Here is a 24,913-nt window from a genome sequence, read left to right on the forward strand (position 1 = left end):
TCCTTTGCCCCTTCCTTCTCATCAAAACCTGCCTGCTCTCTGTTTTATTCTATTAGAATCTTTGTTATCAGTCAGCTCATTAAACCAGTGATCCTCACTCCTGGTTGCACATTACTATCCCCTGAAAATCTGTAAAAGCCCACTGCAGACCAATCACACAGGAATCTCTGGAGGTTCTTCCCACCCCACCACCTCCTTGGTACTTTCATAAGCCCCCCAGCCCTGTGACAGGCAGGCCACAGTTGAGAAGCTCTTAGTTGGCTCACAGCATTGAGGGAGCACCACTCATGAATCATTCCTCCTGTAGTGGATTGAATTATGTCCCCCCAAAACTCACTGAAGCTTGAATTGTGTCCCCAAGTTTTGTGTATTAGAAACTTCTTCTCCACTGTGACTGTTAAGAGGGTGGGAAACCCTATCATGGTAATTGAAAGGTGGAGCCTTGAAGAGGTGAGTGGATTGTGGACCATGCCTTAGTGAATGGTTTAATAATGGTGGTCAGGGGTGTGGTTCTGAGGGCTTTAAAAGGAGAGAGAAGAAAGTCTCTCTCTCTCTCTCTCTCTCTCTCTGCTTCCACCATCTTGTAATGTGAGACCCCTGGGTCACTGTCGCCACCACCAAATGGACTTTGGACTTCCCAGCCTCAGAAACTATAAGCAATCAATTTCATTTTTCTTTATAAATCACCCAGTTTCAGGTATTTTGTTATAAGCAACAGAAACGAACTAATACACTTCCCTATAGCCATACCTGGATTCTCCTGAGGCCTGAGGGGCTTCATGAAAGGAGGGACTAACTCAACACACCGTCTTCAGCCCTGTGGAGCAGGCTTCCCTAGTGGGGCAGGGGTCGCACAAGGCTGACAGCCTCTACCTAGCTGTGGTCACAGACACACCCCGGGCCTCCTTCTGGGGACCCTGAAGTGGTTAATACTGGAGCAAGTCTCCACTAACCATAAGCAGTGCCTGCCAAAACCAATGTTTCTTTTAAACAAGTAAGGTTTTATTTTATTTTCAATAAAAAGATTTTTTAAAAGAAAAAAAATAAAATAAACAAGTAAGGTTTCAAGGCATATTCTGAAGAGCTAATGGTGTGGTCATTGTTCTAATGGATTTTTAACAATGTGTAAAGTTCTCAGCCGACAAGGTGTCAAGTTTTACAGAGGTGTTGCATTAGTGTGAAATTAATCTTTCTGATTCAAGTTTATTATTCCCATTCTCTAAAACTCAAGAAAAGAGTGAAGAAGATGTCTATTAAAATTCCTACTCTCCCATAGTTAACAGGAAATAGTTATTGGGCTGTAGTTAAAAGGAATGTATTGTATTCTTGGAAACTGCTAAGGGTTGATTTTAAGAGTTTTCACAACAAAATATAGGTATGTGAGGTAATGCATATGTTAATTAGCTCTATTTAGCAATTCCACAATGTATACATATTTCAAAACAACATATTGTATATGATAAATACACACATTTAAAAAAGAAAATAAAATTCCCACATAGCTTCTAAATAACATTTGGAGTAGGAGAAAAAGCATTTTTCCTTGGTTTTATATCATGGGAAAAGTTATGGGAGTGGGAAGGGAGATCATAAAGGCAGAGCTCTCCTGAGCTGCATTCCCTTGACTGTCCCAAGTGCCCCTGGAGTTGCTAATGGCAACCAACAAGCTTCTGTCTTGCTGGCACTGGGAGATCAATGCTTTCAACACTGGGTTCTAAGACCCAGGTTTCAGCATCTGAGTCACGTGAGTTCAATACTCCCCTTAGATGAGACCAAAGGAGCTCCTGCCCTGGCAGCCCTAGAGGCTTCCCCTGGAAGGAGGCATCTGTGGGACCCTAGGAATATGGCCACACAGAGCCCAACCCTCCTTTCAGACCATGACTGGGAGCTGGGATCTTAGAATTGCCTGCCCAAATGGCCCAAACCAGTGAACCAGGCTTGTGCACACCCAGTCCCCCATCTGCCCTCTAGGGGACAAACGTGTCACCAGTGTGCACCAGGCCTGAGGGGTGGCTGCTAGGGGTGTGAGGGTGGGGCATGGCCCCATGCATGCACAGAGGTGCCTCGTGGTTCCAGAAGGAGCCAGGTGGAAAGAGAAGAGTGGGGGGCCACAGGCTCCTTCCCTCAACACAGGGATTCGAAAATGCTGTTGGGAATCCGGCCTCCCAGGCTATTATGAAAGCATATTTGTCAAGGTAGGAGGACAGACCTTTGACAGTGAGGTATCAGGTAGAACCTAAACACTAAAGTTTTACATTTGCACTTGACTTTCCAGGTGATTGCATAGGCTTATTTGTCAAGGAAGGGGGTGAGAGCTTCCTTAATTTAACAGTTAGCATGACTTACAACTCTTAAACATTTAGACTTGTGGTTATGTAGCCAACCACACGTGTTCATGCCTCGCAACCTCATCAATTTCAGAAGCCCAACCTAGCCAAAATGTCTCTGGTTAGGCTGGTAAATCTGAATTTTTACAAGCTCCGTGCATGATTCATACCCACAATTCATTTGCCAGCTACTACCCAAGACCCTTTTCTCCTCTCTCATTTTTTTTATACTGAGTCTGTGTGTCAACAAAGAAGTGTTGAATAATTCATCTGCAAGCAGTGAAATCAGAAAAAAGAGAACAGATTTCACTGGAACACGAGGTACATACCAAAGCCAACGCCATTCTGATTAGGAAACAGGTTTACTGAGCCCCATGAGCTTATGGCTTCCATTCTGAGTTTTCTCAGTCCAAGGACATTCTGGGGAGAACTGTGATGGCCCTGTCAATAGTCACTCCAGATCAGATCATTTTCCCTTATCAATGGAATTTTCTAATTTTTAAGATTTCTAATTTTTAATTTTTAATACTTTCGTACTGGTTCTTGAAGCTAATTCTTTGACCTAATATCTATATTCTTTCCCTCACTCCTCTGCTCCTCAGTGCCTAGAATTTTTAATTTAGCAGCCAATTGTCTAACCCAGAGCCCTTTAACCTCTTCTGGCAGGTGAGAAATACCTCTTGTTTGCAAAGAGTTTGTTAATCCCCCTAGCAAATTAGGATCACCTAGGTAACCTTAAAAAATTCCCAAGCCCGGGCCCACTCCAACCAGCTAAATCTTGATCTATGACATGTAATGCTTGTGTGTGTTTATGTGTGTGGGAGAGAGAGAGAGATAAAAGTATGGGGAACAGATGACTTGCCATAATTCTGCTCACACATCAAAAATTTCAAAGAATCCTTTTCCGCTAGATATCCAGATATCTTTGACTATTCTGTTAGTATTTTTACAGCATTAAACAAACACTGGTTATGAGAGTTATAATCACTGGTTATAATCGCAGTTCATCTAAGTCTGTGCATCCTATTAACATCTGCAAATGCAGCCCATAAGGGTGGCCTTCTACCAAAATGCACCCCAAGATCTTCTGTAAAGATGTCTCATGGCCATGACAGCATTGACACTGCCTTCTGAGCTTTAAATGGAGGCTGAAAGGCTGAGTTTAGTTAAAACTCCCAGGACCTCTTAGTTCTTGGTTAGGAGAGTGTCCATGCTTTTTATTGGCTGGTGGGGCGGGGGGTGGGGGGGGAACACTGCTCTAAAACATTCCAGTGACATATTCAGTCCACACCCTGTAATTTAGAAATTTAATGTGTACCTGTATGTTATGGAAGATAAAGAGTTGTGCATAAAATTAAAATACAATGACTTGGTAAGTGCCTATATGCCTAGAGAGTTGATCATTGCTAATGACGTCCCATTCACACCCATTAAGGAAAGTGATCTGAGATGCTTGTATCAGTTAGGTACTGTCAAGGCAATTCCTTTTCTAGCTACTTGGTATATAGCGCCATCATTTACAAAATTAATAAGGAAAAAAATCATATCTAAATTAAGCCAAAGCAACTGATATGAACTCACCTAAGTTGAGATTTAAAAGTCTTTATTGTTACTAGACAATAAAAACAATTTTTTTAAAGAAAATTTCATTAGTTATGGGAGCACTTTTAAATCTGGCCTCCTATTTTTTTAATTGTTGAAGCAGCTTTCAAGTACAAAGTAAAGAATAAAATAAAATAAGTAGAAAAGACAATACTACAATAAATTATACCATTTGTCACATTGACCCTGTGCAATTCCTATTTTCTCAATTTCATCAAAGAGGAGCACTTTTAGGATACAGTACTGCCTGGATTACAACAATGTGCTAAGAGGTTGAATGTGTGTCTCACGTGGACATCTAACGACTATGCAGGTGGGACCTATGCTGGATTTTGCATCAGGGCCCGATTTTAGTCATTAACCTATTGATGTGAATTGTACTTTATTTTCCCACATTAAGGAAAGGGAAAAAATTCAATTCTACCAACAGGGCTTCTTTGTACAGCTTTGTTCCACCTCAGATTCAGATTCAGAGTCAGAGAACCAGGGTTAGTATTCCCTGCAAACTATTAACCTGCCACCTGGGTTAGAAAAGCATGTGGGAATGGCTCGGTTGTGCTTAGGGTATTGTTTATTATTATAAGGATAATTCGCATATTGAATAAAAATTGTATACTGCTTGGAAGGCAAGAAAAGGACTTCCCAGAAGTCACATGGATCACTAGGTAATTGCTATGCTTTAGAAATGGAAAGATAACTTTAATTCCACAGCCTGGTTAAGAATGACTCATCCTACGTTATCAGACTGCTCAGCAATCCTCTCAGCGGCCAAAAGGTGGCGCTCACTTTTTAGAAATATCAAAACGTGATGCCGGAAAATTGGGGAAGTGAACAGTCTAACACCAAAACGTCTTTGAATAAAAAAGATCAGTCGGTCTTCACAGGGTTACAAACATCCATTATGCACATGAACAGTGACGTTCAGCAGTGTATACAGTTGCTGGCAATTGTAAAGCCGCTACGGAACAGAATGGTTCCTGCTCATTTTTACTTTTTATTTTTTCTTTAAATACTATAAGTAAATTAACATATATTGATTCTTTATTGTGTTAAGTGCTGCACTGAATTTAAAATGATGATTCCTTCCTACTGGGAACTTATAATGAAAAGGTGGCCTGATAGATGATGGATTAACAGGTACAAACCTATGCTATCTATTCTAAGTGAATCAATATATACAGTATATTGAAACAACACATTGTACCCCATAAATATGTACGAATATTTTTTTAAAAAAAGAAAAAAGACAAAACCTCTAGGGGCATCTCTGTGGTCTTGCTCAGCCCGTCAGAACCTTGGATCACGCTTTTGCTCTCCCCCTGTGGGATTCCACCCCTGCTCACCCTATCCCCTTCCAAGTCCACCAGCCTGAGGGTCACCACTGTCCCAGACCACCTGGTGGGCAGAGGCCCCTGCCCTTTTTGCCATTTCCCTCTTTTCTCCGTATTCCCATTTTTCTGGATTATTTAAAAAATAAAACAACTCAGACTTTAATGGTTATTTGGATATTTTAAAAAATCAGTGCATTTTCATTTGTGTACTTGTGGGTTTGGGCAAGAGTGGAAAAACCAGAATGACTGCTGTGTTTATTAACCTTGAAGGAAAGCTGTAAGATGGACATATCCAGCAAATGGACTCACTTTTCGTGTGGGCCTCTTTTCCTGAATACACAATGAGACAAAGATTGACATGAGAAAGTGGTAAAATAAGTTAGGAAGAATTTGGAGGAAGGTCTAAAGTGATTAAATAGACACTGCAGAATGTGGCTGGAGGTGAAGAGCTAGGGCAAGTAACCCGAGGAGAAGGAAGAGAGAGGCAAAGTAATAGAACAGAGGCAAAGGGAATTGACATCAGGGAAATCTGTCCCAGAGTGTCCTGAAAACTTTGTGCTGTGGGACAAGTCTTTGGCATTGACTATATCTAATCTATGGAAAGAAGCATGTTTTCCCCTGAATTTTAGACTGATCAGAAAGCTTCCTAAGCCCTTGTCTTCCCAGTTTTCTACTCTTCCCTGTTAGCCACCAATCTACATGTCCCATTTCTGTTCAGTTGATTTCTTTCTTTCTTTTTTTTTTTTTTTTTTTTTTGTCTTTTTCATGACCGGCACTCAGCCAGTGAGTGCACCGGCCATTCCTATGTAGGATCCGTACCCGCGGCGGGAGCGTCGCCGCGCTCCCAGCGCCGCACTCTCCAGAGTGCGCCACGGGCTCTGCCCTGTTCAGTTGATTTCTGCAAGACACACCAAAAATACACAAAGCTGCTACAGATACATTCTGTCTCCCTTTAGCTATGTCCTTAGTCATAATTTTTGTCACCCTTATTCTCTCTTCAAGAATGATGTTTCAAAACCCTTTCACTCTTTCCAAATCCCTGACCTGGCTGTACCTTCACTCTCATTAGATGATTCTGGAAACTACTTTCCTGACCCTCAGCACTCTCCCTGAGCTCAAATTTCCAGGGGGCAGTCACGCCCCTCCTTTCCTCCCTCCCAGACGACCCTCCTCCTGTCTCAGGCTTACCTCCTATCCAGCCACAGGAGGCAGCAGAACAGAACAAAACCTGTGTGAAATTTAGACTCAGAGGTTTGGGGTTTGAATCCTGATGCTGCTACTCCCTACATATGTGTCCCTGCGCAAGGTACATGACTTTTCCAAGAATCCTTTTTGTCATCTGTAAAACGGTAATAATACAACCTCACTGCAATGATTTGGAAATTGCCTATATGTTATTTGTGAAAGCACTTTTTATACTACTTAACAATAAATTCCCTTAGATCACAACCTATTGACTTTGAAATTGAAGGAATTTTAAGCCCAGAAAGTGCAATACTTTCCCAATCACCAAATCCGTGACCTTACCCTCTCTTATGTCCCCACCACCGCCACCTTTTCTGAGAGCACCATTTCTTTCTCACTTTTAGGCTCTTCTCTTTTCTCCTGAGCATTAGTTCAAACATTCTCCAGGATTCTGTTCTTTGCGTTCCCTTCTCCTCTACACGTCCATTCTTTGATAATCCCATGCACTGTGATCATTTTAACCTTGAAGATGAATGAGGTTCACGTCTCAAACCCTGGAAGGCACCTTTTCTCATCTTTTGGACACCTGCAGTGAGATGCTTTCAGGTGGTCTTGATTCCTCACTGTTAGGAAGGCACACCTGAAGGGTAGTCGTAGCCCTGTTTATAAATTTACACTCAATCTCAAGACATTAGGATATCCTCTATTTTAGCAAGTGAAAGAAATTTTTGAAAGAATCTAGTTTATAGGAAAGCCGTTCCTACAGACAATGGGATGTTATCTTTTACCTTCAGGCTGAAGCACAAGCTGATACTATTTTGCAGTCTTCTCATTAGCAGCTCAATGGCTCTCACTGGCAATAATGTACGCAATAGAAGGGAGGCCACAGAACAAGCGCTAAATCAGGTAGGGCAAAAGGAACACTGTTTCCCCATTTTCTGCCAGGTCAGGTTGCTGTGTTCCATTTAAACTGAGACACAAAGTAATGTTCCTAAGTTCTGGTACCAATGGGCCTGTTTATCTCTTCTACACCTGTGAGGCTTGCTGCTAAGACTTTCTCTGATTTGTTTCTAGGCATTTCATCTCCATATGCAAGTGACTATTTTCTGAACATTTGCAATCCAAGGGCAGTCTGTTTGGATGCCTACTTGCTCTTCTTGTTAAGTAAGCCTATCATTCTTGTCTTCTTTAGAACCATCAGAGAGTTTTGGCAAAGATTGCTATGTGGGTCAACTTTTCATTGACATTAATGCCAACAACAATTGTTGGTGTCTCTTTATTACACATCTTGGATGGCATATGTGTGTGTAGACCATGTCAGATAATGATTACCTACCATTGTCAACTTTAATGTTTTCCTCCCCAACTAATTTCCTTTTGCTGTCCAACTTACACATGCACACATATGTACACACACACACACACACACACACACACAAATGTACCTGTCATTGGTTACTTTTTGCCTGGGGAATTAAAATCTATTTTAACAATGATTCAGTAAGGTAGATTTCTTTGCTGTTAACAGGCAAATATTAAAAGAATTCCTAAGTCAATAAGAAATTATTTTTATTATTTTCTTCCTATACAACGGCCAGATCATTTGACGAAGGGTCTAACAGGGAGAAAAATACTGTACTCATAAAAGCAATGTGGAAAAACCTCAGGCCTGTGCAAGGAAACCTTTCTGTAAAATCAAATTGCAGATGGTACATCACTATCCGGGTGGGGTGATCTGTTCTTCCCAGCCTCAACTCTGACTCAGATGGTTCACTCTCTATGACTGCAACCATCATCCTAACCTCACGGGGGCACTGTAGGTCCCTTAATGTATCTAAGGCACAGCTGAAATATTTAAAAATTACCTTCAGGGCTGGCTGGTTAGGTTACTCAGTATAGCATGGTGCTGGAAATACCAAGGTAAAGGGTTTGGATCCCCATACTGGCCACCCCCCCCCCCCCCAAATTATCACTAAAAGTCTGAAATATGACAAAATGTATAAATAACTCAGAAGGTAACATAAAACTAGATATTCTGGCCCAAAGTTGATGCAAGAGATTCACAGCTTCTAGGAACAGATTTTTTAGTTGCTGGACTCTTAAAATAAATAAATGCACACAGGACTTGGCAAAGTGGTTGGGAACGCGTTTCTCCTTCTCTGGGCCTTTTCCTTATTTCCTCCTTCTTCCTTTCTGACATTAGAGAGTGGCACACTATGGATCCAAGGACCAAATCTATCCTGCAGTCTGCTTTTGTAAGTAAAGTTTTATTGGAACACAACCATGCCCACTTGGTATTGTCTGTGGCTGTTCTGATGCTGCATCAAAGTTGAGTAGCTGCAGCAGTGACTGTTATGATACACAAAGCCTAAAATATTTACTGTCAGGCCCTTTCAGAACAAAGTGGCCAACCCTTGCACTAGATCTATAGTAATTTTCAACAAGGGATACAGAGGTGACAGTGGGAGTTATAAGGAACTTAATATGTGTCTGGCCAGCCAGGAGAGGGGCCAGCTTCCTAAAGCCCACGTCTGGAATGTGATGAAATCACCATCTTCCAGCCATTTCTTATGAGCCACGTGCAGGCAAGCGATACCAACAGAAGAAACCTAGGAAGCATACCCAGAGACTATAAAGTACCAGGCACAAGCCTTGGGGGGACATAAGTGGTGTTTTCATCTCTGCTTCCAATTGAGAGTTATGCCAAAGGAAAAAAATAATCGTGACCTTTTGCCACAGAAGGGGGTTTGGCTTCAGGCGGGTGCTTAGGGCTCTCTGCTGGACAGCCTGCCCTTTACAATGCCACAAAGCCTGCATTTGTTCAGAGATGGAATTCCCAGTCTGATTACAAGAGTTCAAAGCTGCAAATGTGGTGAGGAAGAGAAAAACGTTCAGATAAATGGGTAAGAGGGAGGATTTTATAGCAGAAAAAGAAAAAGGGAGAGAATAACTATAATAACAAACGTGGGTGGGAAATGCCCTAGTAATTTACATAAGAAAGGACTGGGAAGGTGGCTAAGAACAATACATTTAGGCTCAGGTATCTACAGATTTTTGCATAGAGTCTGGCTAATAACACACAAGAGCGATTTTCGCACAATAATGCTGTATGTATATATGAAGGAAATAGCTGTTGGGAAATTGTCAATGTGAGAGAGAATTGTGGTAGAGGAGAGATCTGTGGATAAAGAATAATGAAAAGGACAGAAATAAGAGGTGGGAGTCTCCTGGTCTTCATGTGTGTCACATTCCAGGGAAGGGACAGAAGCTGAGCAGGTGACTCAGGCTGCGGGAACAGGAGAGAGCTGATGAAGGACCTCAGCTGGGAAAAATCTGCTTCCCAAAAGGAGAGAAAGATCAATCTCTGAAACTATATCACGGGTGATGTTGGTTCCTGAAAACATTTCAGATCTGACTAATTATCACATGGATTTTGGGCACTAGAGGGTGAAGCTGTGCTCTGGGAGCCAGCATGATTCATGAGCATAGACTGCACTGTGTAGCACAGAGGTTAAATGTGTAGAGTTAGACTACTGGGGGAGTTAGTTTACCAGGAGCTAAACTGCTGAGGTCTGAGTTGGCTCTGCCACTTCCTAGCTGTGTGACCTTGGGCAAGTTACTTAACTTCCCTGTCCCTCGGTTTTTTCAGTTGTCAAGTGGGCATAAAAATGGAATGGGGTGGTTGTACGAATTAAACAAGTTAATGAATATAAAGGGTTTAGACCTGAGATTAGTGTTATGTAATTGTCAGCTATTATTATCGATACAACTCTCAGACCTGTGGCCAGGAGAATGCTACAGACCTGGCTGAAACTGAACTTCAACAAAGCATTTCACAGGTTCTCGCATGATATAACTGAGGACCGGCTGAAAAGGAGGTGGAAGGAGATCGCAGATAAACAGACCCATATCTGGTTGCACATCTGTAGTTCACATCTGTAGTTTACTTCAGCTTGAGGAAACCTCCCTAATTTCAAGCCCTGGGATTATCTTCAGCCCTGTCCTGTTCCACATTTTTCATCAATAAGAAGAGCTGGAATAACTTTATTTTATTGTGAAAATTATGAAATATTCCAAGGACACAAAAATAACTTTTAACATTTAGAACTGACAAAAATATGACAATGCCATACTTAAATAAAGCACAAGTAATTTCTTTCTTACTGAAAATATTCAAATAAAGACTGAGAGATTCTTAGTGAAGGGGTGGCAGAGTGTCACATGAGGCATAACTTGAGACAACCTTTGAAAATTCTATTCATTCACTCACGTTTATTCAGTATTAATGCTAGATGTTAGGCACTGTCCTGGGTAATTGAAAATTATGTAAACAAAATAAATAACCTGCTTTTGTGGAACTTACATTCAGGTGAGTCACTTGCTAAAGAGAAGGTTCTATAAATCATGAGAACTTGGTATTATTTTAAGGTTTGCCACTGACTATACACAAAATTGATAAGCTCATCAATTTTTTCTCATCTATAAAATGGTAATAATACTCTCTCTTAATTTTTAGGATCATTCATCCATTCAACAAGTATTTATTACTTTGTGCTAGTCTCTTGGGAAGAAGTGAATGAGAGAAGAGTCTGTCCTCTTACATTAACTGGAAGATAAAAATCAGGTAGTTAATATTAATATGTGGATATCAATGGAAGCTGTGATCCTCATGTCTAACAATATAAACATGGCTCATGAGTCTTTGGCAATCTTCTTGGAGACAGTCAATGTAGATTCTGGTTGTTACCTAAGCTGTACTCTAGCATCATAGCCAGCACTACCACTATCATGTAAATAGATACTCTGCTCTATACTCGAAGAGGTAGGGAAGAAACCCTAGGATTTCCATAACATTTAGAAGGATTTTCTTCCTAAGAAATATCCAGTTTTGCTGCCAAACACTCCTCCCCTCCTACACAGAGGCCTGAGTCTATAAGTACCATGGGTGGGAGAAGTTACCCTTATGTCACCAGATCCTGGGCTCTCTCTCTCTCTCTACACACACACACACACACACACACACACACACACACACACACACACACACACACACACACACACACACACGCACGAGGAAAGGTCATGTGAGGACACAGTGAGAAGGTGGCTGTCTGCAAGCCAGGAAGAGAGCCCTTCCCAGAACTCAACCCGGCTGGCACCCTGACCTTGAACTTCCAGCCTCCAGAACTGTGAGAAAATAAATGTCTGTTGTTTAAGCCATCCAGTCTGCTATTTTGTCTTGGCAGCCCTAGCTGACTAATACAGTCAGGTAGTGATACGTGCTCTGAAGTAAAACCAAGAGCAATAAAGGGGTAGAGGTGGTTAGGGAACCCTCTGAGGAGGAAACATTGAGCAGAGAGCTGAATAAAACCAACACTTGTTCAAAGGCAACCCCTGGTCTCAGGTTTACAAGTGATAACAATCAGGATACAGCAGGGTTTGTCTTCAGTAGCAAATTAGACCACTGCTCCATCAGGATATTTTTGAGAAATAGAATGTTCTCTTGCAGGAAGGAAATGTGTAACTGATAACTGACTAGCTATGTGAGCTTGGGCAAATTCCTTAAACCCCAGTTTTCTCAGTTGTGAAATGGGATAGCTATCATCTAAGTAAATAAATAAAATAAAAAAATAATTTAAAAAATTCATCTTAACCTCATTGGGTTGTTGGGAGGTTTAATGGTTAATACATGTAAACTGCATGGACCAATGCCTGACACATAGTCAGTGCTCAATAAACAGTAGCTATTATTATTACAACCAATATTATTATTATCGCTACTATTACAACTACTACTACTACTATTATTGGAAAACCATAAACAGAATATTAAAAAAGGAATTTCAGCAATGGTATCTTTCGATTCAATCTTCTCTGAGCATGTTGGCACAGACGAACTCTGGGAAACTAACTTTGCTTGTCTGTCTCTCCGAGCTCCATCAGAGCAGCCAAACCACTGATAAAGCCCACGTGTTGTGAACTTGGAAGTCTTTTGCATGATTTCAAGGCCATCAGTGACAAAGGCTTTCTCCTGATTGAACTAATTCTTTCTGCTTGTTGATCCCAGAACACTCATGGAGACCTGTTCTGGTTCTCTCACTCCATTCAGGTCAGAGTGCAGATGAAACATCCTTTCAGCACCACAAACTGTTAGCAGCATGAAGAATTTCCCTCCGGTTTCCCTGGGGAAGAGTGAGAAAAAGCAGATGGAAAAGAAAGAAAATAAGAAACAGAAAAGCAGGAGTGAAAGAGAAAAACTGAAAAGAAAGAGATAAATATGGGGGAAATCGTAAAGATGATTATTAATTTACTGTGGCCTTCACTGTGAGCATAAGCAATGAAAAAGGAGCTGGAAAAAGTGATCATACAGGCAGACATTGTCTACTTGGATCTACACTTGTCTCATATTGGTAGACATTTAAAGAAGTTACTTTGTACAAAGTTTATTTGAGTGCATTAAAATGAGTAAATAATATTGACAAATGTTTTCATGTAGGCTTTGCTTTTATGGAGGCATTTTTACAATTGCATAAAATGAAGTGAAATTGTTTCGAACCTACCAAGCTTTAAGTTTCCTAAGCAGAATCTATGCACATGATTTTCTTTTGATTACTCTCTCCTTCTTAATGCCTGGTAAAACTGGGTGCAAGGATGGTCAACAGCTGGCTGTCTGGCAGTTCTCTAGCAGTTTTTTTCCATGTTCTCCTTAAGACTCCAAACCCACTAGTTTCCACAGACTTTTGCTTTTTATTTCCCATTATGCTAGATAATTATTTACTTTTAACACGTTGTCATCAGAACTGTACACATCACAACACTACCTGTCAAATAGGTTTATCACTCATAAATACTGACATTATTCCGATATTATCAGAATTTTTCCCCCTTGATTTTTATACTAATCTGTAGAAACCAGGTGGTCTACACATCATTTTATTTTGCATTTTCAGGGAAAATTTGATGTTAGGAATTAGGTATAAATGTACAAAATCTTTCTCGCTAATGTAGTTACCATGAGTCAAATGAAAACCTAAAGGGGAAAAGCATTGTTTAAGTGATATTCTTTAGCAAGAATATTTGGACAGTAGCTAGCTTTCCCCTCAATAACTATAAAACTAAGGGTGGGAGTGGAGGTGGTAACAGAGAACTAAGAATTAGAGAGTTTTAAAGCAAGTGTGTGCAAATCAGAACTGCACTAGAATGTGTTGATTTCTGTTTGAGGTAATTTCCCTGGAGATAACAGTGATGATTTGAAAAGACCATTGGATTTATAATCAGAAGACATGCGTTCATTTTCTGCTACTGCTGCATGCTAAAGGCTTTACCTTCAATAGTCACTTGACCTTGAACAGTCCCTTGGCCTGTCCTTGTGTATATAATGAGAACAATATTTGTGTCCCACAGGGGTGGGTAGCATGCTGTGGGCGAGTGCTTTGTGAATGATCAAACAATATTTAAAAATCTTTTCCAGCACTCAGGTCTATATTTCATTTTCTTGCATTTTCTGTTTTCTAAAATCTCCACGACAACGTTATCATTTCTTAGCATGTGTATCCTCCATTCCGACCCTCTTCCCACTCCTGCCATTTATTATCTATTTATTCATTTATTTGAATGGATACTAGGGGCTACTCTGCTAGGTGCATGAACACTCTCTTCAGGGTATCCCCAAATCAGGACAAGTCAGCTCAGATGAGGGTAACATTCTCTGTATTTTAGACCCCTCTTCTCATACTTTCCTTTCATTTCTCTCCTATAGGTGAAGTTTACAGAGAGGAAACTGCCTGGATGCTAGATGTTGAAGGAATCAGATGGAGCTTGTTATAAGCAGTCTCGGTTTCTAAGCAGGAAGCTGCGTGAAATCTTCTCACTCTGCTTTCAGAAGGGTCTCTAGTGTTTCTTGAAGAGTAACCATGGGACCAGCTAACAATTAAGGGTGTCAATGGAAAATGCTTTTCTTCCTCTGACGGGAACATCCACAAAGAGTCTTAATGGGATGTTGCAGTTCCTTTGTAAAAAAGGAAAAAAAAAATCACTCATTTTTATGGGCTTCTTCCTACTGACTCAGTAGTACTCAACTGCCAATATACGTGTCTATATATTTTATTAGATCACTAAATTAACATTGAAATACTAAGTTTCAGTTTTTGCTTAAGGTCTCAGTGAGAGATAACTACCCATAATTTAGTTAGGGCTTATAGTTATTTGTAAAATATGCCAAGAACATCTAAGACACCATTCTCTTGTACTGAATCAAATTTTTAGCAAATGATGTATACAAAAATTGATATTTGACAAAAATACAAAATTTAGGAGGAAATTTACATGATTACTCTATCATACCATTTTAGCATCAGTTAGTGATGCTAAAATAGCTACATTTTGAATCAATTATGGTTTGCACTTTTAAACGGATACATCTATTTACGCATTTGCATTGTATAAATATATATTTCATTTATCACATTTATGGATTACATAATTTAATTTCTTTGTGTTGTTACTTTATATTTTTTGGATCTGTGCAATTCTGAAGTAGTGAACTAAAATGTACCAACATGATTATATATTTAAATAAAGCTTCCTAACATTTCTATTGGTCTTTGTTTTACAGTTTTAGTTGCAATATCGTTTAGCACGTATCCATTTGGGATAATTTTAACTTAATCAATTGTTTCCAGTGGCGTGCTGGTAAATGGTTAGCAATTGGCTTTAGAGGAAGGGAGGAAGAAAGCCCTGTTCTGTAAATTTTCAATTTCCATGGTGTATAATATCACATGGTGACCAATTTCAATGTGATGTCATTGAACACAGAGCTAGGAATAAATGCTGACAATAGGTTCTTACCAGCTGGTACCAGCCAACTCCACAACACCCCTGATTTTTATCTTTTTTCACTATGTAAGTTTCCTCTTTATCCTGTTGGTGTTTAAACTTTATATTTTACCTTGTCTAATATTAATATTGTTGCTTCTGCATTGTTTTGGTTCACATTTGCTTTGCATGTCTTTGTATATTTCTTTATTTCCATTCTACATCAATAAATTTTAAGTTTGTTTCCCATAAATTGTATATAGTGATTTGCATGCCCATGTGTTTTATTTATTTATTTATTTATTTATTTATTTATTTCGTCTTTTTTCGTGACCGGCACTCAGCCAGTGAGTGCACCGGCCATTCCCATATAGGATCCGAACCCGCGGCGGGAGCGCCGCCGCGCTCCCAGTGCCGCACTCTCCTGGCGCCACGGGCTCGGCCCCCATGTGTTTTAGAGTGACAGCCTTATGTATTTGCATGTTTGTTTGTTTTTTTAAATTCAACCTGATATTGAGTAGGAGAAATGGGTCCATTCACATGCAATATAATGGATCTAACTTTATTTTTGTTATTTATATGTTATTAGAAAGGGCATGGATTTCTAACCTTTATATTCAAAGAATCAGAAATACAGAAACACACTTTTATGATCATCCACGTAAATGCAGACAACTCCCTTTATTGAAACATACTTTGATGACCTTGGATGAGTAGAACTATTATATTATATTTTCCTATTTTGTTTTCTATATTCATTACACACTGAAGTAGGTAGATCTCACATTGTATGAAGGGGAATGATTTTGTATTAGAATTTTTATTACACCAGAATTTGTTATATTTCATTTCATTCATACTTTATATCACACCCCCTTTTTAAAAAAAATCAAAGTGATATGTTCAATTTTTAAAAAAAGAAGTGAGCTCTTTCTTTCCATGCCCATAGCACTCCTGCGAACATAGCGAATGTTCCTAAAACTCGCCGGACTTTCTGTAAGAAGTGTGGCAAACAACAACCCCACAAAGTGACACAGTACAAGAAGGGCAAGGATTCTCTGTATGCTCAGGGAAAGTGGTGTTATGACAGGAAGCAGAGTGGCTATGGTGGGCAGACTAAGCCAATTTTCCAGAAAAAGGCTAAAACTACAAAGAAGATTGTGCTGAGGCTTGAGAGCATTGACCCTAACTGCAGATCTAAGAGAATGCTGGCTAGTAAGAGATGCAAGCATTTTGAACTGGGAGGAGATAAGAAGAGAAAGGGCCAAGTGATCCAGTTCTAAGCTTCGTCATTTGTTTTATTGTGAAGACAATAAAATCTTGAGGTTATGTTCACTTCATTTGGTAACAGTTGGTCTTTTGGGAGGGAATAAACTAAAGCCATCAATAAAATTTCCCTTGGAGGTGGGGGGGAGTGAGAGTACAATAGGGAGGGAAGAGTAGACTGAATAAAATGCCAAGCTCTAGCATACTCAATACCTGATCAAATGTGATGTCTAAGGTGTTGCTATTAAACAGGTTTATTTTTTGCCACCCCAACTTGAAGATCCTTCTCCCAAGTTAGATATTTTACAAGGACTACTGAAGCCATAGCTGGCTTAGCTGTGAGTGGAAGCCAATCTGCGTGTGCATGTCCTATTCAGTACCTACTACAGGGCCTGATGCGATGCAGACCCCCCCCCCCCAAACGCTGGTCAATTGACTGCTTGGAAGCTGCAAGTTATCACAGTCAAGGTACAGCAACTGTCTGAGACGAAGGCCCTCTCATAGCATCATCCTGATCCCCAAAAGACATCACTCAGCCTTCGGGACAGAAAATGCTTTCCTTAGCTGTAGACTACTGAAATCCTGGCTCATCTAGTTACCATTTTTCCTAATGGCCTTGTCACCTAAAATAGTTGTGCCTTGGGTTTACAGGATGGGCAACCATCCTTACAGATAAGTGTTTTTAACAAAGCATGCTTGATTTTCTTTGCTATAAAACTGCTGTGTCTTCTACTCTTCAAAACTAGTGGAAGCTTCAGAGGATTTCTCCTGCTCTAGGTTGTGTCTTTCTTGACTCAGGCCCCCAGGATCTCAGAGCTTTCAAGAAGAGTTTCATCTCTCAGCTAAGACTAACAAAATCAATCTCGTCCCTCTTGCGCCCCTGTTTAATGCCTTCCTGTGTAATTCTCCAATTTGTAGACTCCAGCCAAGAGCCGATAAAGCAATTTCCCCCACATTTCATGATTTCCTGCTTATAAATGCTTTCTTTTTTTCCATCGTTTGAAAAACAACATTAACAATGATGCTTTTAGTTTATCCCCAATTGTCTGCAGAAAGCAAGAATGGAAGGAAGGACACAAACTTGTACAGCAAAGCTTTAGCCAAGAAAGGCGTCAACCAGTTTGGTGGCCTCTCATATTCCCCAGGGGCTCCATTCAAAAGCCTTGAGCAGCCTCCTGAATCCCTTTCTCTATTCAACATTAGGACCTTATGTATGCACTTTTCTGACCCTACCTCATCATGGTGTGATTTATTTTCACTCCAGTAACATAAGCTGTTTCCCAAATTTATATTTCTTGCTCTGATTTCTACAGCAAACTTTAGACTTACAAATACAACTTGTAACTTAATTTTTCAACAGGAATTTCGGTCTTAACATGAGCAAAATAGAATACCTATTCCCTCCCCAAACTGCTCTTCTCTTAATGTCTTCATCTCGGTGAAAAAAAAAAAAAAAAACACCCACTTACACCTCAAGCCACAAACCCAGGAGCAACCCCTCATCCATCTCCATCCTTTCCTTCCCATATCCAAACCATCAGCAAGAATCTGAAAGCTAGAAGGTGAAAGTATGTTTAAAATATTTGCCTGTTTACTTTTTAGCATCAACCCTGCTACTCTCAGTCCAAGCCACCAGTATCTTTTGCCAGCACTAGCAGAATGGACTCTGGTCTCCCTGCTTCTCTTCTTGCCCATGTGCATTTGATTCTGCACAAAGCAGATAGAGAGGTCTTTCTAAAAATGTAAATCAGTTCATGTCATTCTCAAGGAACCCTTCTGTGGTTTCCCACTGCACTTTGAATGCATATCCCATCCCATTTCCAGGTCTGTAAGCTCCGGGAGGAACTGGCCCTGCCTCCCTGCCTGAACTCATCTCCCACTACCCTCCCTCGGGCTCATTACTACGTCACCTTACTGGACTTCTGTTTTTTTTAAGATGACAAGCCATTCCTTGAGACTTTGCTATCTCTCTATCTAGAATGCCGCTCTTGCCACAGAAATTCACCTGGCTGGCTCTTGCGTGTCACCCATGTCAGCAAAATTGTGTTTCAGACAAGCCTTCCTTGGCTGATTGATTTAATGTAGTCCCTGCCACTCTCCATCCCATCCCCCAGTTTTATTTTCTTTATAGCACTTCTCACTATGGGAGAACAAGATGTTCATTTATTTGTGCACCAGTTTATTTTTTGACTCTTTTCTGGAGAGCAGCACTGCGCAATAGGAATGCAAGCCACCTATGTGATTGTAAATTTTCTGGAACCACAATATAAAAGTAAAAGAAACAAATAAAACCACCCCAGGGCCCCAACAGAGCCCTGAGGCATGGAGCCGGGGGGAGCTGAACCCAGCCTCAACCAGGTAAAGAGCACACCAAAAACACCACCTTCACACGGGTAGCCCTCCACAGCCACCACAATTGCCACGGCTGCCACAAAAGCGGCTAGTCTCTATAGCAACAGTCACAGCCACTGTGCAGATGGCACGCCAGACTCTCAACTTCATTGACACAAGGATAGGCACCAGGGGAGACCAAAAATAAAAGAATAAAAAAAAGAAGAGGTCCTCTCTCTTCACAAAGCACACTCCAGGGTAATAGAAGAAGCATCTGATTTACAATAATAGGGGAGGACGTGGTCACGCCTGTCTCAGTACTGGACAGATGATCTAGGCAACAAACCAACAGAGGAACAGTTAACCTATCAGATGGAGAGAACAAATCTATGGTTATTAGAGGGGGAAGAGGGAGCGGAAAGGTGAGAGACTGGATAAGGGGCATAAAGAATAAGCATGATTTGTAACAATGAATATGCTAATAAAAATCTAAAATATTAAAAATAAATAATGTATTTTATTTAACCCAATACAACCAAAATATTACCATTTTAATATGCAATCAATATTAACGTTTTATTAATGAGCTATTTTACATTCTTCTCATTCATACAGAATCTTTGAAATCTGGTGTGACTTTGCTCACCTCTCACATCTCCATTGGAACTGGCCACATTTCGATTGCTTACTGGCTGCATGTGGCTGGTGTTTACTGCATTGGACAGCATAGCTCTAGAATGGAAGCTCCGTGCGAGCACAGACCTTGCCTGTCTTGTTCACTGTTGCAGTCCTTGTATTTATAGAAAGAACAGTGCCTGGCACATAGTAAGCAGTCAATAAATATTTGTTGAGTGACAGAATAGTTTAAAGAATTTTGAGATATTAGTAGAATTCTTAAGATTGAATACCTATCTTTACACACAATTTCAAGGGCTTAAAAAAAACCTAAATAAATCAATTAGTTATCTTGGGTGAGAAAGGTACTGATTTAATAATGTAAGCATGGATTTGGGTGAAAGGTCCCAGTCTTTTATATTCTTCACAGTCTCCAAGATATTGCCCTGCTCCCCTTTGGTACCTACTAAACTCTTACATTGAATGCCTTCTCTCTGCTAGAAAATTCTCACTAGAAAATTCTACGCATGCTTATTCTCATTTCAATGGGAAGAGGGTCTCCTGCAGGCAGACTCAGACACACCTTCCCTTGGGATTCCACTGCACTTTGGATGGTGCTCTATTATAACATCAAACCTGTCCTGTTAATAGAGAAGCGTCCTATGTCTTTGTCTTAGTTTCTGTGAGGAGATCTCCGATTCCACTCTTCGGTTGGTGATAGTATTACAGTAACACTACACCTCCCGACAGGAAGTCACTTAATTTACCTGATTGGCAAGATGGAAAAAGTGTGACATACACTGGTCTGTGTGTGTCAATTGTGTGCAATGTCCTGAACTCAGAGGGAAAGGAGTGTGACTGGATCCTCAGAGCCCTCCACAGGTGATGCATTGGTTAGGAAATGTTAAACATACAAAAGCATCAAATAAGGATCAAAATATCATTTTTGTTGTTGGTAAAACTGGATTGGGCATTGTAAGTAAAGAGTTAACATCAGATCTGGGCTGATCCAGGTCTGCCTGGGAGAACCATCTCAAAGAGACCTTTTCTTAGCACTCTTAGCTTAGAAACTACAGAGTTAAGATGAATGTGGCATGCTGGTCTGCCTTCTCTGCTGGTGGTGCTGCACCTGGGTGGAGAAGCTACAGGGTGGCCTACAGACCTGAGCTTCCATAACCAGGACCATTCTGAAAGCTTAGCTGGAAACTGAGGACAGCTCTTCTGTGTTCAGGTGACCCCATGTATGTAGCTTTTGTCCATGGCAACTGTACACCGTATAAGGGGACAGTAGAAGCTATGTACCTGGGTAGGTTCTGGGTCACCAGATGACATGAAGATGCTTTACCAACTCTGTCTCTTGTCTTGTATCCTTCTATAAAGCTCAGCAAATGTACTACTAGGTTAGAGCTTATTGTGTCTTGTGAGTTTGTGACTCAAACATACTCTGATACTCTAACAACCCTGTATCAGGACATAAACCTGCAGCCAGAATCAGGCTGTCTAATACCCACCCTCAAGTCTTGGTCCTGAGACACAGCAGCCCAGAGGAGGCTACAAATTTTACTCAGTTGGAATACTTGAACCAATGGCTACCAAATCCTTTCCACTTTACCAGTCAATTAAATCAATCAATCTTTTTTCCACAGAGAGGACTGACTCGGGGTAGAGAGAATTTGTGTTTCTCTGACATAAATTTAAAAGAGAGAGAACAAAGAACATGGGCCGACTAACATTTTGCAAGCGTGCCTCTGTCTCCACTAGAATGCTCACTCCTTGAAGTCTAGGCCTTTGTTCACTTCGGTATTCCTAGCTGTTGGTGGAGTACCAAGGACTCAAGGAGAAATAATTTCAATGAATAAACGGATTTAAAATGAACAACAATCAATCATCAACCCTCAATTTCTACACTCTACAAATCTTGTTAAAAAGTTTTAGACTTTACTAAAGTTTACAGCAGAAGTCATGCAAAAATTATGTATATAATATGAGATTTATATTGCTTCTTTCCTCTGAAGACCTCCAAGTTGTGTACATAAAAAAGATTCATGCAAAATTAATCTCACTCATGTTCTTATTGGTCTCTGAGGTCAGAAATATAGTTAGTGTTGGAAGATTGAGAACATTTTGAAAAGTACCAAGTACTAAAGAGGCTATTTCAATTTTTGTAATTTCACACAAAAGCCAAATGTTTTGGGAATCATAAAGACCAGTTTCTTGAAGTCTGTATAGCACTTAACATGGAAGTCAATTCCAAGCAAGGGGGCAGAAACTGGGAAAATGAATGAAACAGCTGCAGCTTTTTTTTTTTTAATAGAAAAAGGGAAAATAGCCACATAAGAAAAAGCTACTACCAATTAGTGCCAAAGAAGAATAAACGATGGAGAAATTACTTGGATAATCGGACTGATAGGATATCTAAGAGCTCTTTCTGACATGAAACTTATGAACAACTGCCATTTAACAGGAATATTCTACAAGACGGTCACAGATAACAAGGGAGAGGACTAATGGAGCTGAGTCCAAACAAACAAACAAACAAAAACATCTAGAATGTTACCCAAGTCAAAACTGGGGAGATGGTTAATTCCCACTTCAGGTTTAAGGTAAATTATCTGATTTGAACTTTGAACTTATGGTCAGATAAACGGTTTTGATAGCCTCTGTGGTCAAATTCATTTTTAGCCTTTTTTCAAAAAGGGTCAGTTGCTGCCCAGGCAGGCCCAAGACATACTGGTAAACAGAAAACAAGGTGAGCAAAAATAGTTAAGACTGGTTGAATATCAGCCTAACAACTAAAACACAAGTGGAAATGGCAGAGTTAATTCCAAGAGCCTAATTTTTCCTATCCTGTAAAAAGAGAAGGCATGAGTCAACAAACAAAGATAGTTTGTGAGCCAGAGTCTCCTAAGGCATTCAACTACTCAGTGTTTTGGAAAACAAAAATGATTTCAGGATCCTGAAGAGGTATTCTATTACCGTAGTCTGGAAGTGTTCAACATTGTAGCATCATTGAAATGTGTCTTTATCTGATCACAAGATGCTAAAACTAACCTTCAGTCATCTTCAGGGTTATCATGCACACGTTTTACTTTCAAGTTCAACTGCACAGCATCTTGCTGATTAAGCCATCCAATATCTGTTTACACATTTCACAATTCTGTCTGACCCTCATTCAATTTTCCTACCCAACAGGAGGAGGCAAATTTCGAAACATAAAATACTCATCAGGAAAATATGATTTACAAAGAGAAGACCAGGGACAGAAGAGTTAGTTCAGGTCAGGACTAGTTAGGGTCTCATTGTGAGAGATGACGCTGGTGCTCATGAGGGCGCGATGAAAAACTGGGGCAGCTGAGGGTCCAAATAGCTCAACCTAAATTGATCTTCACAAAATGCCTTCATTGTTTTGTTGGAATACTGTCACTGGAAAATCATATTATTAAGACTCACATTAAAACGTACAAATGAAAAACACATTAAAATAAAAATTAGGCTCTTGGAATTAACTCTGCCATTTCCAGTTGTATTAGGACAGTTAATTGAAGTCTTATTGTGTTTGTTAACTTATCACTTTCTCATAATGTTTATAGAGATTGGAGGAAACTATATACTTAGAAAACATAAATGCTTGCTTGATAGTAGAGGGTTTGTAGAAAGGAAAGTAACAGAACAAATGGGAAGGAGAAAAAAATGCATCAAAGAAAACAATTTATAAAAATGATTTCAGTCCAAATAAAAAAAAAGGAAATCTGGTGGATGGCTCTTTAAAGCTCTAAAACAATTTCAAAACCTAAGAGAAAAAAGAGTTAGAAAAAATAAAAAGGAAGAATCTAGAAATAGAGCAAAATGGAACTAGAAAAATACTAGCATGAAAATGTAAAACTGTAAATCTAAAATTAAAACTTCTAGATATATGTTATAGAAAATATTTTTCCCTTTTTATAAAAGAGCTAAGGATCTGGTTGTGGAGGGTAATCATACCCTAAACAAAACTAAAGATGACTAAAAAAAAATGGGGCATAAAAAGAGAATTTTTTTGATTATCCTTTTTTAAATGTTTCAAAGTAATGACCTAAAGAAGGTGGACCCTTATTTTAAGGATGTATCTATGCCTGAAAAGAGTTATGGAATCCTCCTTAAGACTTGTCTTCAGAGTCTGCTTGCTGCATGTTATTTTTTACATGTGTGGTTCTTTAAACTTGGGGCTGACTCAAAACTCACATCACTGTTCACAAAGCTGGAGGAGGTACAGATCAGCAGATATTGGCAGACCTCAGCAAGAGTCCCTTAAGAGCCCAAATACGTTGGCCTAACCCCATCCTACCTCCTACTATATACAAGTAAGAGAATAAAACTCTAATAGGGATTCCAAAGAAAGAAAACAATATGAAGTTTTCATCCCATGAGCCCTAGGAGATACAGCACCAAGTGACACATGTGGGGTAAGAAGTAAGTAATGTCTGTAAAAGGGTCGGAAAAGAGGCTTCAAGTGCCAGCTCTGCTTCATTCATGGCAGCTGTCTGGAGCATTTCTTTGGGAAAGATTCCGAGGCAAAGTCTCAGATCAAAGGCAAAAAATACTGGAATAAATAAACTTATAATGTGGGGTTAATAGAAGTCACATTGGCACGTATTTGTCACCCCGATATAGAATACATAGAGAGATTTTCTCTTGCTGTTCATGGAGTGACCCTAAAGCAATTGCAGCAAGAGATGAAGCAGAGAGTGCCAGAAAGACATTCTGCACATGTCTGCACACGCATACCACCTACATAAAGCAGCCGTAACAAGGGATGAGGGACATCATCACAGAAGAACACTATTTTGAAGAACAGCTCACATTCAAACACAGACATTTTTTGGCTTACTTAAAAATCGGGTTCTCTATTGAATCGTCAACTGCTGGTAGATTCGATTTTTCTACACTAAAAGAATAATTTAGGGAAGAAATCCATTTGTGTATATGCCCAATTATATAAAGGACCTAACAGTTACACAATTATGTGGATTACTTCCTTACTCTCTTCACAGTTAATTCTCTCTGAAGCCAGCTGTGGGGGGGGGGGGCTGGCACCTCCTGTTATATCACAATTGTTTTTCTCCCATTCCAGCAGCACTATCCTCCAGTTCGTCAGGGATACCACAAAGAAAGAAAAGTAACTTTCTTTGCAAGAAATCTTGAGGTCTGGTTAACCACAAAAACTAATGACCTTATTGTGATGCACCTTTCATTGAAAAAGAATCCAAAATCATCAGTTATATCTACAAACGTTTTGTCAGTGCCTATGTTAAGACATTTTAAAACCCTTCACAAAAATCACTATTATAATCTAATTACACAATTATCCTTAATGGCTCAGTCTTTGACCAATCTATTTAAGTTGTTTTCTATTTATTATTTACATTTCCCTTATTAATTAAAAAGTAATAGGACAAAAGGGTC

The 24,913-nt window shown here is 39.9% G+C and overlaps 1 protein-coding gene across 1 annotated transcript in view; it reads left to right on the forward strand.

Moving 5' to 3' along the window:
- LOC134370497 (large ribosomal subunit protein eL42-like) overlaps positions 1-16,582 on the forward strand; it is a 30,167-nt gene extending 13,585 nt beyond the window's left edge. The window contains exon 2 of the mRNA XM_063087595.1: positions 16,209-16,582. Coding sequence (XP_062943665.1) covers positions 16,209-16,542 — 334 coding nt within the window. The 3' untranslated portion in view covers positions 16,543-16,582. The remainder of the gene's footprint in view (positions 1-16,208) is intronic.
- Positions 16,583-24,913: the final 8,331 nt, after the last annotated feature.

Source organism: Cynocephalus volans, chromosome 2, assembly GCF_027409185.1.
Source record: "Cynocephalus volans isolate mCynVol1 chromosome 2, mCynVol1.pri, whole genome shotgun sequence".
NCBI classification, from domain to species: domain Eukaryota; kingdom Metazoa; phylum Chordata; class Mammalia; order Dermoptera; family Cynocephalidae; genus Cynocephalus; species Cynocephalus volans.